At 50.8% G+C, this 13,884-nt stretch overlaps 1 protein-coding gene across 1 annotated transcript; it reads right to left on the reverse strand.

Annotated features, from left to right (window-relative positions):
• Positions 1-8,433: 8,433 nt before the first annotated feature.
• Positions 8,434-9,242, reverse strand: LOC101872367 (hemoglobin subunit alpha-A-like). The gene is made up of 3 exons (NM_001281559.1): positions 9,112-9,242; positions 8,771-8,975; positions 8,434-8,658 (listed from the first exon to the last, which is right to left on the reverse strand). Exons 1-3 carry the CDS (start codon positions 9,204-9,206, stop codon positions 8,530-8,532), a joined length of 429 nt encoding a protein of 142 aa, NP_001268488.1. The 5' UTR covers positions 9,207-9,242; the 3' UTR covers positions 8,434-8,529.
• Between the last annotated feature and the right edge of the window lie 4,642 nt (positions 9,243-13,884).

Raw genomic sequence — 13,884 nt, forward strand, 5'->3', positions numbered from 1 at the left:
AAACCCAACTGCCTTCTCAGCTCTCGCGTATCTGCCATGCTCGTAGGGCTCACGGCATCTGTGGCTTTCATAGAAACAGTCAGCTCCTCCGCTGATTTTCTGGTGGGCTTTGGAAGAGTGAAGGATCTTCCTTCTTACACACCTTTTCCTTGGGATACCTTCTTATGTGTTTGTGTTCTCCAGGGGAATAATGCAGTCTGGACACAATCTTGGAGCCCTTGCTCAGACAAAAATTACACCATTCGCTTACAGTTGAGTTTGGCTGGGGAATTCTGCCCTGTTTCAAGTCAAACACAAACTCATGGGCTTTCTACTTCAGGAGCTCCAAATCTTTGTTTCTTGCTTTCACAGAGCTGATATATTTGTGACAAGCTTATTATGTATGGGAATGAAATCCCCTAGGAAAGAGTCAGTCATTCTCTAGGGGCTCTACATCACTGAAAGCCCTGTCAGAGCAGCTTGTGCAGTCAGTAGCCAGAAATGTTCTCATGTAATTTATTAGAAGACTTCCTTGAAGTCAGCCCAAAAGCTTGAGCACAGGAAGCATGGGATGGGAAGGGACTAATTTTCTAATTCCCAGTTTAGATTTACTCACTGCCTGTTCATTTCCATTTGTCCCTGTGTAATACTGTCCTTGGATGTTCAGAGCTCTCCTTCTGGAACGTGTCCTGCCTAACAACAGCACCAGCTTCCTCCCCACTTTTTCTTGCTGGGCATGAGGGTATCATCCCCTTTCTACTGCGTTGATTCTTGAGACCCTGCAATCCTTGAGATCCTGTAATACCCCAATTGTTATCCTCCTCTGTTGCTCATGACTTACAGCAAAGCTCATGACTGAGCTCTGAAGTCGTGACATGATGGACTCACCTGTTCTTACTTTACTCACACATATTATGAACATCAGGCAGAGCTTTCTTCAGAGGCTAGTCCTCCTCTCCATTTTTTCATAATCTGCTTATTATTCCTCATATCCTTTTGATATTGGGAAATCACACTCTGGTTAGGTATTACACTGTTTCACTTTTGTTTTTTGAGCTTCTTCGGGATATAAAGTAATTTTACAGTTTTCCCTAAGGAATGGCAAGTCTCTTCCATGTTAGCTTTGAGTTCTCCCAGTTGATTTTGCTGTTGCTCAGAAATTGTTCTTCCTGAAACAATTCTTGAAAGAAGAACAAACCCTTCTGTTCTTATTCTATGGTAATTTACCCTTCAACTCCACTTAGAAGGTATCAACTTGTCATCAGTCAATCCTCATGAATGACTTTTCTGCAATGCTGTCTCTACTTACAGTTATTTCCCTCTTAAAGGACAAAAACTGAGATTCAAAGATCTGACAAATCTGAGCACAAATCAAACTCACCTAGCCCAATGCAGAATCAGATCTGCAATGTGATACAATACCTGTTTTTCTCACACCTCAAGTCCCTTAGACTTGCTCCTGTTCCCCAAGAAAAGCATTCCAATGTTCACTGCAACTGTTTGGGGTGGTGAGTGCTGTAGGACATGTCACCTTCAGACTGACAGCTGCTCCAAACTCATGAGCACACTGAAATGTTATCACTGAAAAGGACTGGGTTGCTCCCACTCTTTCCTCTTTGGCCAAGCACCCTTGCTTGGGTGAGTTTCAATCAGGGAGGGTCTCCCTTTTGCTGCAGAGCTGGATTTGGAGCTGAAGATGCAGTTGGATAGCGTCCTCTGCTTCCATAGGTGGACATGTGCTGCCACCCATGGCTCGCTATGATGTGCAGCCAGGCAGAAGATCCAGCTGCAGTGACATCTGTCTCCTCTTGTGGTGGCAACCAAAATCATAAGGTTTAGAAGCCCCCTCGTGACCTTCTGCTGAAGTCTGACGGAGCTTGGCTGTGCTGGGGCCAGGGCTTCTGCCTGGCTTTGCAACACATGTGACTGGACACAGCGCATGTGGCTGTGTGATGAGTAGGGATCACTACATCTGCTTTTGCTCTTTGGTCCATGAATCCTGAAGCACATCCCTCCACGCAGGTGGAAGACTGTTCTAGAGAGTGCATTTCCTACAGTGATTCAGACTGCTGGGGAGAGATCTGGACTATATACTTGTTGCTGTTTAACCCCACCTGATAACTAAGTACCATGCATCCAGGAGGATGGGGAGGAGAACTGGGAAAAAAAAAAGTAAAACCCATGGGTTAAGATAAGACCAGTTTAATAATGGAAATAAAATTAAATATACTACTACTACTACTACTAGTAATAATAGTAATGAAAAAGAGAGAATGAGAGGGAGGAATAAACCCCTGAAAATGCACAGTATAATTGCTCAGCACCTGTTGACTGGTACCCAGCCTGTTACTGAGCAGTGAGCAGCCCCTTCCAGCTAGCTCCCCCCAGTTTTATCCCAGGCATGATGTGCAGTGGTATGGAATACCCCTTTGGCTACTCTGTGTCAGCTCTCCTATCTCTGCTCCCTCCTTCTTTTTGTACCCCTCCTCACTGGCAGAGCATGAGAGATCGGAAAGTCCTTGATCAGAGTAAGCATTACTTAGCAACAACTAAAACATTGGTGTGCTATCAGCATTGCTCTCAGACTGAGCTGAAACACAGCACTGCACCAGCTACTAGGAAGAAAACTAACTCTATCCCAGCTGAAAATATCCCTGTTTGAAGCTATGATCTGGAAAAATAAATAATGGTGACCTGTGCAAATTGAATCTATGAGACTTTAACAGTGCTGACCCATGAATTTTGATAAATACACTTCTACTATTAATAAAGGCACTCAGCTGCTCAACCATTGAAGGGGGTATAAAAGCTTTCTGGCTGAGCAACTGCAGTGCACATTTTGCTGTATTGCTTTCCATAAATCCATAGTTGGGATCCTCCTGGCCATGTGCAAGGGTCTCTGAAGAGCACAGAGCTGGCACACTGCTCCTGTATCTCTGTCTGGTCCTGATACAGGGAGTAAAAGAGCGGCACTAGCAGAAAAGCTCATCTTTTAACCATCTCCAGCTACATCCTCGTTGATTTGTGTCTACTGAGCAGCTCATTGCCTACTTGAAGTGAATATGACAGGGGATCTGGGCAGGGAGAGGATAATGAAGAACTGTGTCCCAGGACTACGGACCGAAAATATGCTGGTAGAGTCGCACACTTCAGCTTTTAGGCTTTAGTCAGAAATGTCAGATGATGCTCCATCACTGCAGGAGACTCAGGAAAAGCCAACGTGGTCAGGGAGCTTTGCTATATGCAGCTTTTAGTGTTATTCACAAATGGAAAAATAGGAGGTCATTTGTTTCAGTGCAGATAACTAAGGTGACAGGGAAAAACCTAAAACAGAGGAGGCTGGACTTAAACTGGCTCAGGAAAAATATAATGGAGTCTTCACTGATGGTTCACCAAAACTGTAGCCTTGACGTGCAGCAAAAAGTGGCCATGCCATCAAGAAGGGCTTGGGGTCTCAAAATAAGAAAGAAGACAGCTTTTGCCTGCTCTGTAACACACATTTGTGCAGTTCCAGCCTCTGATCCGAGGACATGGTGAACTTTCAGAGCTGTGAGCAGAGCAGCTGAGATGATGAAGGGGATGGGGCAGCTGCCATATGAGGAGGTCTTAGGAAGGCTGGGATTTGACCCTGGAGAAGGAGGAGCAGAAAGGGACAACTCTACAAAATCAGAATGTGATTGTGGCCTTTGTGCTCATCAGATGCTGTGTGACTGGAATTAGAGGCCATCGATGAGCCTGGTAGATTGCTTTAAAAGGAATGTAGAGGATTTTATACAGGGCAGGGGAGGAGAATGATCTTCTGGAACTTGCTGCCACAGGAGGCTGTGGAAACAAATAGGATCAGCAGGTTTGTAAAAGGTGTAGCAAATTCGTGAGCAGCAGGTCAACAGACATGCTAAAGGCAGCAGGCAGGAATGTACTCGTTGAAATTGCTATTACTGCTGGTGTGGATGCTGCAAGAGTGCCATGAAAAGTGGCCAGGCTCGTGTGCTCTCCCAGGTGGTATCTCCTGTTGCTGAAAACATCCCTGGGATGGACGAACCAAGGATGTCACCAGCAGAGCATTTCCTGTGTTCTCACTTTCACCATCCCTCAGCAAATGCAGATCTTCTCAGGTGGTTGGTGTGTGGCAAAAGACAGGGCAACCACCAGGAAGACAAACTTTGCATTTCTATTCAATTCCCATCTCTGAGGTGAAAATCTGGTCAATTCCCAGTGCACAACATCAAGCAGGCATAACTGGCAAATACTGTAACTTCATTGCAAAGAGTTGCTGGTGGGACCATTGCAGTGGAAAGCTGGCTACATCTAATTATCAAAACAGACATGGTCAGCCACAAAAAGAAGGTGGAAAACCAGTGCACTGTAGGTGTGGAAAGCTTCTGCTGAATGGCTCCGAAACAGCAGGAAGAAGGCATCAGTGGCCAACATCATGATACCACAGGTCTGCTCCTTCTCCTCCCACACGGAAAATCCAGGACCTGGATTCTGTTATGAACATCTTCAAAACCAGGGTATTCATAATACTTAATGCCTCTTGTCATGGGAGCTCACAGGATGAGACCTGAGGTGCTCACAGGTCAGCTTTGATGGGGATCAGCAAAAACGTTTTCTAAGATGTTGCTTGCAATGTTGAACTTCTTGTGATGGCAAAGCAGGGCAGACAGAAAGGAGGGCTCACAGGTTTAAGTTCTGTGAGTACTTGTTTTATCAGCCCTGTTCTGTCTGGAGGGGCTTGTATAGCTCTGATTGATGTGGCTGCTGCGCTGGGAGCAGTCCCTGCTTTTAGGAAAGGAGAGAGAAGAAAATATTTGAAATCCTTCATCAAAATTGGCATTTTAGTGAAGGCTGACTCTATTTTCTGTCTTCTGCAACCACTTTACCCAGTGGCAAAATAGACAGCGGGGAAGGTGGGGGGATCCTCAACAGTGTGGATTAAAGTATATTGCATTCATTCCAGACTGCTTGCCTGAAAAAAATCCCCTTTACCTCAGCAGCTGATTGAAGCCATCTCCAAGCAGACAGTATCTTTGGGAAGTGGTAGAGGATGATGGGGTGGCAGGAACAAGACAACAGGATCTCACCATTCATAGGTAAAAGGAGGAAACTAAGGAACTGTAAACCAGTCCACTTCAAATCACAGAGAAACAGTGGGACATTTAATCGAAGAAAGAGATGAGTAATAACCATGGCCAGTGCCAAGAACGAATCATTTCAGATGAGTCTGTTTTCTTGCTGTGACAGATTCTAGTCCTTGGTTCAACATTATCATTCCCTGTTCTTTCATCAATAACTTATGTGTTGTAATGGAGAATGTGCTTATTAAATTCTCAGATGTTCCTGAGCTGGAGGGGCTGTGAGCACCCCAAAGCACTGGGTTAGAATTCAAACTGATCTAGACAGGTCAGAGAGGTCAGTTCAGTATGGAAAATCTGACATTCAGGAAAGAGTAACTGTCCAAATGCATGGCAAACAAACTGCTTACACAGCAGTGTTTCAACAAAAGACCTATAGGTTGCACCAATCATGACTTACGCTATTGGCATATTGAATGCCAAAATAGGATGTATAAACAGAACAGTTTGTAAAACACATGATATTTCCCCTCATCTTCCCAGCAAGAGGATCTCCCAACTGGTGTCCTAAGATCAGCTTCTAAGAAGAAATTAATTCTGTATCTTTCCACTGTTTCTTTGCTAAATTTTGAATGGGAAATTCCTGGTAAACTGCCCTAGGATGCTTGACATCCTCCAGAAGTCTGTATTTCTGTGTCCCTTTCCAGAACACACTTTCTAAGGCCATGGCTGTTTATCAGACACTGGTAAGAGCAGTAACCAAGCTACCTGCATGAAGCTGTTTACAACCACTCAACAGACTGATGAAAGTGTTGTGACCGGGTAAGGCTTCTTTTCTGATGTCACTTTTGCACCCCTTTGAATAAAAATGGGCTCTGAAATGCCACTTGCCTTGGTGATCACTGTATAACAACATACTGTGTTGTTCTGTGGGTACCTCTGAACCATAGATGCTTTGTCCATCAGGAATAAGTGCTGGTAAGAGGCAAGAGAAGCCTCCAGATAGCAGAGCCATCAGAAACAGCTTTTGTCTTGCCTGAAGATGTTCACCTGCTTTCTTCCCTGGAGCTGCCTCCTGTGACTCTGCCTCCTGAATGCTGCCATGTCCCGAATCAGGAGGCTTTGTCCCCAGAGTCCCCCTCCTCCATGTCACCTGCTGCCATTTCTGTTTGCTGCTGCTGTGACAGTGCAGAGTTTGCCTCCACCTCTCTTATCAGCACTGGGGCTGCAGCAATAGGAGCTGCAACACCAATCCGGAACAGCAGTGGGCTGAAGGTTTGACCTGCCGTGCTGCAGCCACCACCGCTGCTGCGCTGCCTGCAGGTCCTGAGGCAGGAACAGTAGCTCAGGCAGAGCCGTGGTGCAGAAACCTCTTGCCAGCCTGCCATGCCCTTGGGTTAGGCTGCATCCTGGGGCACATGAAGCCATGGCCACCAAGAGATGCCCAGTGAAGGGAGCCTGGGGCTCACATGCTCCTGTGCTAAGAGCCAGGATGCATGGGGTACCTGGCTGCTGGGGCACCCAGCACTGGAACTGGGCTGCTGGGGAGGGCTCCTCCACCCCTCTGAGATGGCACCAGTGTCCCCAGTGTGCTCGGGACTGGGGCTGGCTGGAAGCCCATCCTGGCAGGGACCTCTGCACCCTCTGCCTGCCCCCGATAAAGCACCACGGCTTGAGGTCCCCATCTTGTGGCAGCAGGGACAAATGGCTGGGACAAAACTCACCCGGCTCTTGGGAGTTCAGTGGTTCTTTGGCCATGCAGAGCCCTAAGAAAGTGCTGCAGGATACTGCCCACTGCAACACAATGTGTCCTGCCTGAGGACACAACATAGCATGGGAGCTGTTGGAAGCTGTCATGGGCAGTGGGGACAACTGCCAACCCCTTCCCCTCCATGAGCATACCATCGCTTTCATTGCTGCTACACTTTGCCCCTTACACATACACTGTGCTTAGGACCACAAGGATCCTTTGTGGCCTGGTTTGGAGAAGCCCAAGTTTGGGCTGGATTTGATACTGGCTCTTCCCAGTGCTTTACACACCAGACCTCACTGCCTTGTATACCCCTGTGCCCTGACCCCTCCACCATACCCCTTCTCTCCCTCAGAGAGGAAGCAGGGGTTCTCTGTGGAGCAGAGTTGTGCCTGGGTGATGCTGGCTGGAAGGCTGCGACCTGCTCCAGAGCCCTCCTCCATGCACAAGTAGATCAGATAGCTCAGTGATGCCCTGACCAGCTTTCTGCTCCTCTCCTCACTGCCCCAAGGTGGGGCGGGCATGTGCGGTTATGATGCCTGTGGTACTCTGCAGGAGAAGCCCTGAGGGCTGGAGGGTCTCCCTCTCTCTCTGGAGTCATTTGGGGTTTCTTCTGCCTTTGGTGCATTCACTGATGGTGACTGGAGCCCATGGGGCTAGGGCAAGTATGCAGGGCCAGTGGCAACTTCAGCCTGGCTCTGTGTCAGGGCTGTACCAGCCACCCCGGGCTCTCCTGAACCTTCCCCCCAGCACCAAGCCCCCCAGCCTGGCAGGGCCAGGGCAGCCTTACTCAGCACCTGGCAGGCTGCGGCCCCACAGCTATCTGTTGCTGCGCCTCCCACCACACCCATGGCTGGAGGAGAGCCCACGTCTCCTTTATCATCAGCCCACAGCCCCCTGCACTGCAGCCGCCCTGCTGCAGGCTGCGATAAGGGTCAGGGACTGCACAGACACAGCACTGCGCTCCCAGTGCTGCTTCACTGCCCTGACACCCCCTGCCCCACTGCCTATCTGAGCCCTGGCTGCTCTCCTTGCAGTGCCCATTCCCAGTCTCCCCCAGCCTGTCAGCTCCGCAGGACCCCTGAAAAGTAACACCCCAAGAGTGCAGCACTAGGTGTAAACGGATGCACAGAGAGATGTCCTTGTGCTTGGAGGTTCTGAGTATCCTTGCTGTGCCATCTCATAGAGGGTCACAAGCACTGGGAGCCCCTGTACCCCACTGTCTCCCACAGGCATTTCCAGGAGGAGATGATATCCGATGATTCAGCCTGAATTGGAAGTCAGGGGTGCAGAGGGCTGGTGGGGCAAGAGGGGATCTCAGTGGGGTGCTCTGGTGTGAAGACCAGCACAGGCTGGCGCTGCAGAGAGCTCCCAAGGGCCAGACTCCAGCCACTCTCCCCAAGTCTTTCCCCTGCAACAGTACCTGGAAATGCTCTGCTTTTCCCAGACCCCACAGCTGGGAAAAGCAGCCCCACCACTCCGCAAACACTGCCTCCTTTCAGAGACAGCAAAATCAGAGCCCATTTCCTCTGTGTGCCCACCTGGAATGGGAGACCCTCAGTTCAGACCCGAAGCAGATCCCTCCCGTTCCCTCCCGGCAGGCAGGAACCAGAGCAGGACACCAGGACTGGAGCACAAATGCAGCAGATTTTATTTCAGATCATTTGTCTGCTTGCTGTTGGAAGCTGGCAGTGGGTCGGGTCCAGCTCTAGCCGTGGTGCCGTCTTAACGGTACTTGGCAGTCAGCACGCTGCCCACGGCGCACAGGAACTTGTCCAGGGAAGCGTGGACCTCTGGGGTCAGGACAGAGGGGTTGTGGATGGCCACCACCACCAGGAAGCATTGGCCCAGCAGCTGAAAGACAAAGGAGGAGGGGTAAGGGGGTGAGATGAGGGGGGGAGGTGAGGGGGATGGACAGGGGGGTGCAGACGGGAACCAGGCTTGTCACCGCTTCTCAGATGCTCACTTTGAAGTTGACAGGGTCCACGCGGAGCTTCTGGGCATGGAGGTCGCTGAGCTTGGAGAGGGCAGTCGCGATGTCATCAATGTGGTTGGCAGCCTCGACCAGTGCGGCCGCCACCTTCTTGCCGTGCGCCTTGACCTGAGCAGAGCCTGGACTCACGTCAAAGTGGGGGAAGTAGGTCTTGGTCGGGGGGTAGGTGGCGAACATCCTGGGGAATAGAGGGATGATGTCAGGGACAGGTGAGACAGGGACACGTACGGCAGGAACAGTTGTGGAGGGCAAGGGCAGATGGGAGGGAGTGGAGGAGAGGCAGGAGAGGGTACGACAAGGGGGATGGCACGTACCTCTCTAGGGCCTCGGCGCCATACTCCTCGACCTGGCCGCCGATTTTGGCGAAGACGCCCTTCACGTTGGTCTTGTCGCTCCCAGACAGCACCATGGTGACACCTCCGCTATGGCAGCCCCCAGCACGGGTGCCCCCGCCGGCCGCCGCCGCCCTTATATGCTGTACCGGGGCCCCGCCCGCCCCCCTGCCCGCCCCGCTCCTGGCCCCGTTCCTGGCCCCGCTCCTGCCCCGCTGGACCCCGGCCAGCGCCGCACCCCGCTCCCCCCCCCGGCACCGCACCGGCACCGGGCCCGGCGGGGGAGTCTCTGCCCCCTAGCACCAGCTGGGATGGGGTCAGCATCAGTGCAAGCGGGACGGCCATGCCCTCTGGCGCAGGATAACTGCGGGGTTAGGGTTAGGGTTAGGGTCTGTGCTGTCACGGGCTCAGCAGTGCGTGTCCTCCCTGCCGGCACAGGCTGGGCTCGGGGCTGAGGTCCCCTGGGCTGCAGGCAGCTCTGGCACAGCCGGGATGTGTGCTGGCAGGGTGGTGAGGACAGCAGAGTGGGGCTATGTCTGCAGTAGTGTCTGTGCCCCACAGACTGACCCTGCCCAGCACCCCAGCACCCACACATGGACCCGCGAGCACCTGGACAGACAGACAGCTTCCACGCACACATGTGAACTGCTTCATGCACACATTGCCTCTAACACAGCCCCTGCATGTGCACCATCCTTGCTCACACACACCCTGCCAACCAGCATGGCCCCTGTACATGCAGCCACTCAGCCATGCTGCCCCACTGTACCTACTGTTCTTGTTCCCTCAGTGCATCCCAAACCAGTGTACCCAAGTGTGTGCCCATTTCACCCCTGCTCCCTGAACCCCAGTCACATCCCTTTGCACACAAATCCCAGAGCTCTCCTACTCCAGCCCTCTCTCCTGCACATGTGTTCTGCTGGTCCCAGTGCTGCAAGGGACCGGGTGACTCAGAGTCCTGGGAAGGGGGAACACTTGGTAGGACCATGAGGATCAGTGCCTGCACTGATGCAAGCACTGGCAGGAGGAGCTGACAGTCAGGAGCCCTGGCAAGTCCTGTGTGCCCCAAATGGTGATGGCAAGACAATAAGGGCAAGAAAGACGAGGATGTGAGGAAGATGAGGAAGATGAGGACAGTGAGAGGGCCTGAGGTGCCGCCAGTAGGCTCAAGAGGTGGCGCAGGCAGGCAGGGGACGGTTCACACCCCTGTTTCCTCCATGGCCGATGGTTCTTATCATTTGTGTTTGGGGGAGATTAGCTCTAGCTGGCACTATTTCAGAGCAGGGAAGGAGGGAGGATGGGGTGGGGAGGAGGATGCAGGGGGCTGATCTTCTTGGAAGCAGAGACCAGGAAAACATCAGCGGGGGCAGCAATGTGCATGCTTCAGGGGACAGAATGCAAAGGCAGAAGAGCCCTTCAGACTAGTGGCACAAGGATAAATGGATGGGTGTAAATGGACATGAAGACTCAGGGATGTAGACTAGGATACATGTGAGGGTGGAGGGAAAGTGCCTTGGACTCATGAGTGCCTTTGCAGGAGCAGGGGTGAGTGTAGTCCAGGGAACCCATGCACCCAGCACCCCACTGCTGCTCACACTTGGCCTCTGCTGGCACTGCTCTCCTGATGCACTGTCTCCCATGCGTCACGAATGCTCATCTCCTCCCTCTGATGTCACACATGGAGCAGCCCCAGGGCTAGTTTAGTTTCTTGTAACCCATCAGCTGTGATCTAAAGCCAATGGGCTTTTTAATTCAGGCTCCAAACCCCAGAAACCACTGTGCTGTGCTGGACTGCAGCTCTGCCCACCCCACTGCCACCCTGCCCACATGCCAGGGGAAGAGCACACACCCGGGCTGGGTGTCAGTGGGGATTTGTGGCTCAGGGGCTTGAGCCCAATAACAGTGTGCTTCGTGGTCTGTAACAGACTTTTTTCACTCCATGAACTTGTCTGATTTCTTTTGGAGCTCATACAGGCATTTCACTCCCACAGCATCCCCAGTGAAGTCCTAAACAACCCTTGTGATAGATGGAGCTAGGCAGGATTCATCCTATGCCCCCAGATAATCCTTCAAGGGGATTAGACATTTGATTTAGTCCAACTGTCCTGGGTTCAGCAGTAGCAGACATTTTTCTCCTTCTTAGTAGCTGGTGCAGTGCTGTGGTTTTGACTTTCAGCCTGGGAACAGCTCTGATAACACCAATGTTTTCAGTTGCTGCTCAGTAATGTTTACTCTGACTAAAGACTTTTAGGAGTCTCATGCTCTTCCAGGGAGGAGGGGAAGCCAGGAGGAAGCAGAGACACAACACGTGACCCAGACTAGCCAAAGAGGCTAGTGACACAGCACATCATACCCGGTATAGAAACTGGGGGCAGTCACCTGTAAGGCCCAGGTCACTGCTTGGTTTGGGCTGGGTATCAGTTGGTGGGTGGTTAGCGGTTGTATTCTCTTCCCTTGTTATTTCCCCTATCATTATTGGTAGTAGCAGCAGTGATTTGTGTTATACCTTAGTTACTGGGCTGTTCTTATCTCAGCCCATGGGAGTTACATTCTTTTGATTCTCCTCCCCATCCCTCCGGGAGCAGAGCGGGAGGAAGTGGGGGAGTGAGTGAGTGGCTGCATGGTTCTGGGTTGCCTCCTGGGCTTAAACCACGACAACCCAACATGGGGCGTGAAGGTTGAGATAACGACAGATCTGACCGGAGTGCGTGTAATCGTATTTGTGATAAGCATTCATTGTTTTGGATTAATAGTCACTCATCACAATGCTGATTTATTGGCTCTCAAAAGTTGTTGCTCTTAATTTCAGAGTTTCATCATGTTGTACCTTTTTTACAGACGGTATCTGCTGTTTTATTGTTTATCGGCTGGGCTAAGGTTGTGGTATGTGTTGCCAGTGTGGTCATCACCTCTATACTTTGGGAGGTATATAATGGAAGTGTTTAGCAATTACACATCTTTTTTTTTCCTCCTTGGGTGGTCAGTCTATGAAGGAGACATTCCCTCACACCTTCTGCTCCTCCACCAGACTATTCACAGTGGGAGTAGATTCTGGAATATTTAAAGATCCTGAATATCTTTTTAGTGCCCTTGAAAGTACCCTGCTCCTCTTGCTGGGAACCAGCTTGTTGCTGCATATGTTCTCTCTGTTTCGGCTATGGCCATACCATGCTGAAAATGCCCAATCTCGTCCAATTGTGGAAGCTAAGCAGGGTCCAGTTCAAGTCTTGTCTAGGATCAGATGGTGATATAGGAGGACCACCAAGAGATTTTCCCCAAGGATTTACAGTCATGAGTGGCAAGGTGTGTGGGACAGTATGGGCAAGTATCTAGCCCAGTGGGTCCCTCCACTGCTTTGGAAGTGTTGAAGATGCAAGGCAGCTGTATGGAGTCCCCAACAACAAGTTGCAGAAACTGCTGAAGGAGAGGGTGAATCGAGTCAATTTGCCGAGCTGAAAGCCATCCAACTGGGCTTGGGCATTGCTGAATGAGAAAAGTGGCCAGTACTTTATACTGAGTCGTAGATGGTGGCAAATGCCCTGTGGGGTGGTTGCAGCAATGGAAGCAGAGCGACTGGCAATGCAGAGGTAAACCCATCTGGGCTGCTGCACTGTGGCAAGATATCTCTGCCTGGGTGCAGAACCTGGTGGTGAAGGTACACCATGTAGATGCCCATGTACCCAAGAGTCGGGCCACTGAGGAACATCAGGACAACCAACAAGCGGATAAAGCTGCTAAGATTGAAGTGGCTCAGATGGACATAGATTGGCAGCATAAAGGTGAATTATTTTTGGCCCAGTGGGCCCATGACACTTCAGGCCATCAGGGCAGTGATGCAACATACAGATGGGCTTGTGATCAAGGGGTGGACTTAACAATGGACACTATTGCCCAGGTCATTCATGACTGTGAAACATGTGCTCCAATTAAACAAGCCAAGCGGTTAAAGCCTCTTTGGCATGGAGGACGATGGCTGAAGTACAGATATGGGGAAGTCTGGCAGACTGATTATATCACACTCCCAACAACTCGCCAAGGCAAGTGCCATGTGCTTACCATGGTGGAAGCAACCACCAGATGGCTGGAAACATACACTGTGCCCCACACCACTGCCTGGAACACTATCAAGGGCCTTGAGAAACAAATCTTGTGGTGACACAGCACCTCAGAGTGAGCTGAGTCAGACAATGGGATTCATTTCCAGAACATTATAGACACTTGGGCCAAAGAGCATGGCATTGAGTGGGTATATCACATCCCCTACCATGCACCAGCCTCTGGGAGAATGGAAAGGTACAATGGGCTGTTAAAAACTACACTGAGAGCAATGGGTGGTGGGACTTTCAAACATTGGGATACACATTTACCAAAAGCCACCCGGCTGGTTGACACCAGAGGATCTGCCAACAGGGCTGTGCCAGACCAGTCAGAACTTTTCCATACTGTAGAAGGAGATAAAGTTCTTGTGATGCACAGAAATAATTTGCTGGGGAAGACAGTCTGGGCTATTCCTGCTTCAGGTAAAGGCAAACCCACTCATGGGATTGCTTTTGCTCTGGAACCTGGATATACTTGGTGGGTAGTGAGGGAAGATGGGGAAGTCTGATGTGTACCTCAAGAGGATTTGCTTTTAGGGGAAAACAGCCAGTGAACTCATTTGCATGCTGTTGCCTGCTATGTAGCACTTTTATAGCCCACCAACTAGATGTCTCCAGGTCACCAGTGACTGCCCCTGACTTCCCTCTGACCATCATC

The sequence above is a fragment of the Melopsittacus undulatus genome, chromosome 8, assembly GCF_012275295.1.
Source record: "Melopsittacus undulatus isolate bMelUnd1 chromosome 8, bMelUnd1.mat.Z, whole genome shotgun sequence".
Classification (NCBI taxonomy): domain Eukaryota; kingdom Metazoa; phylum Chordata; class Aves; order Psittaciformes; family Psittaculidae; genus Melopsittacus; species Melopsittacus undulatus.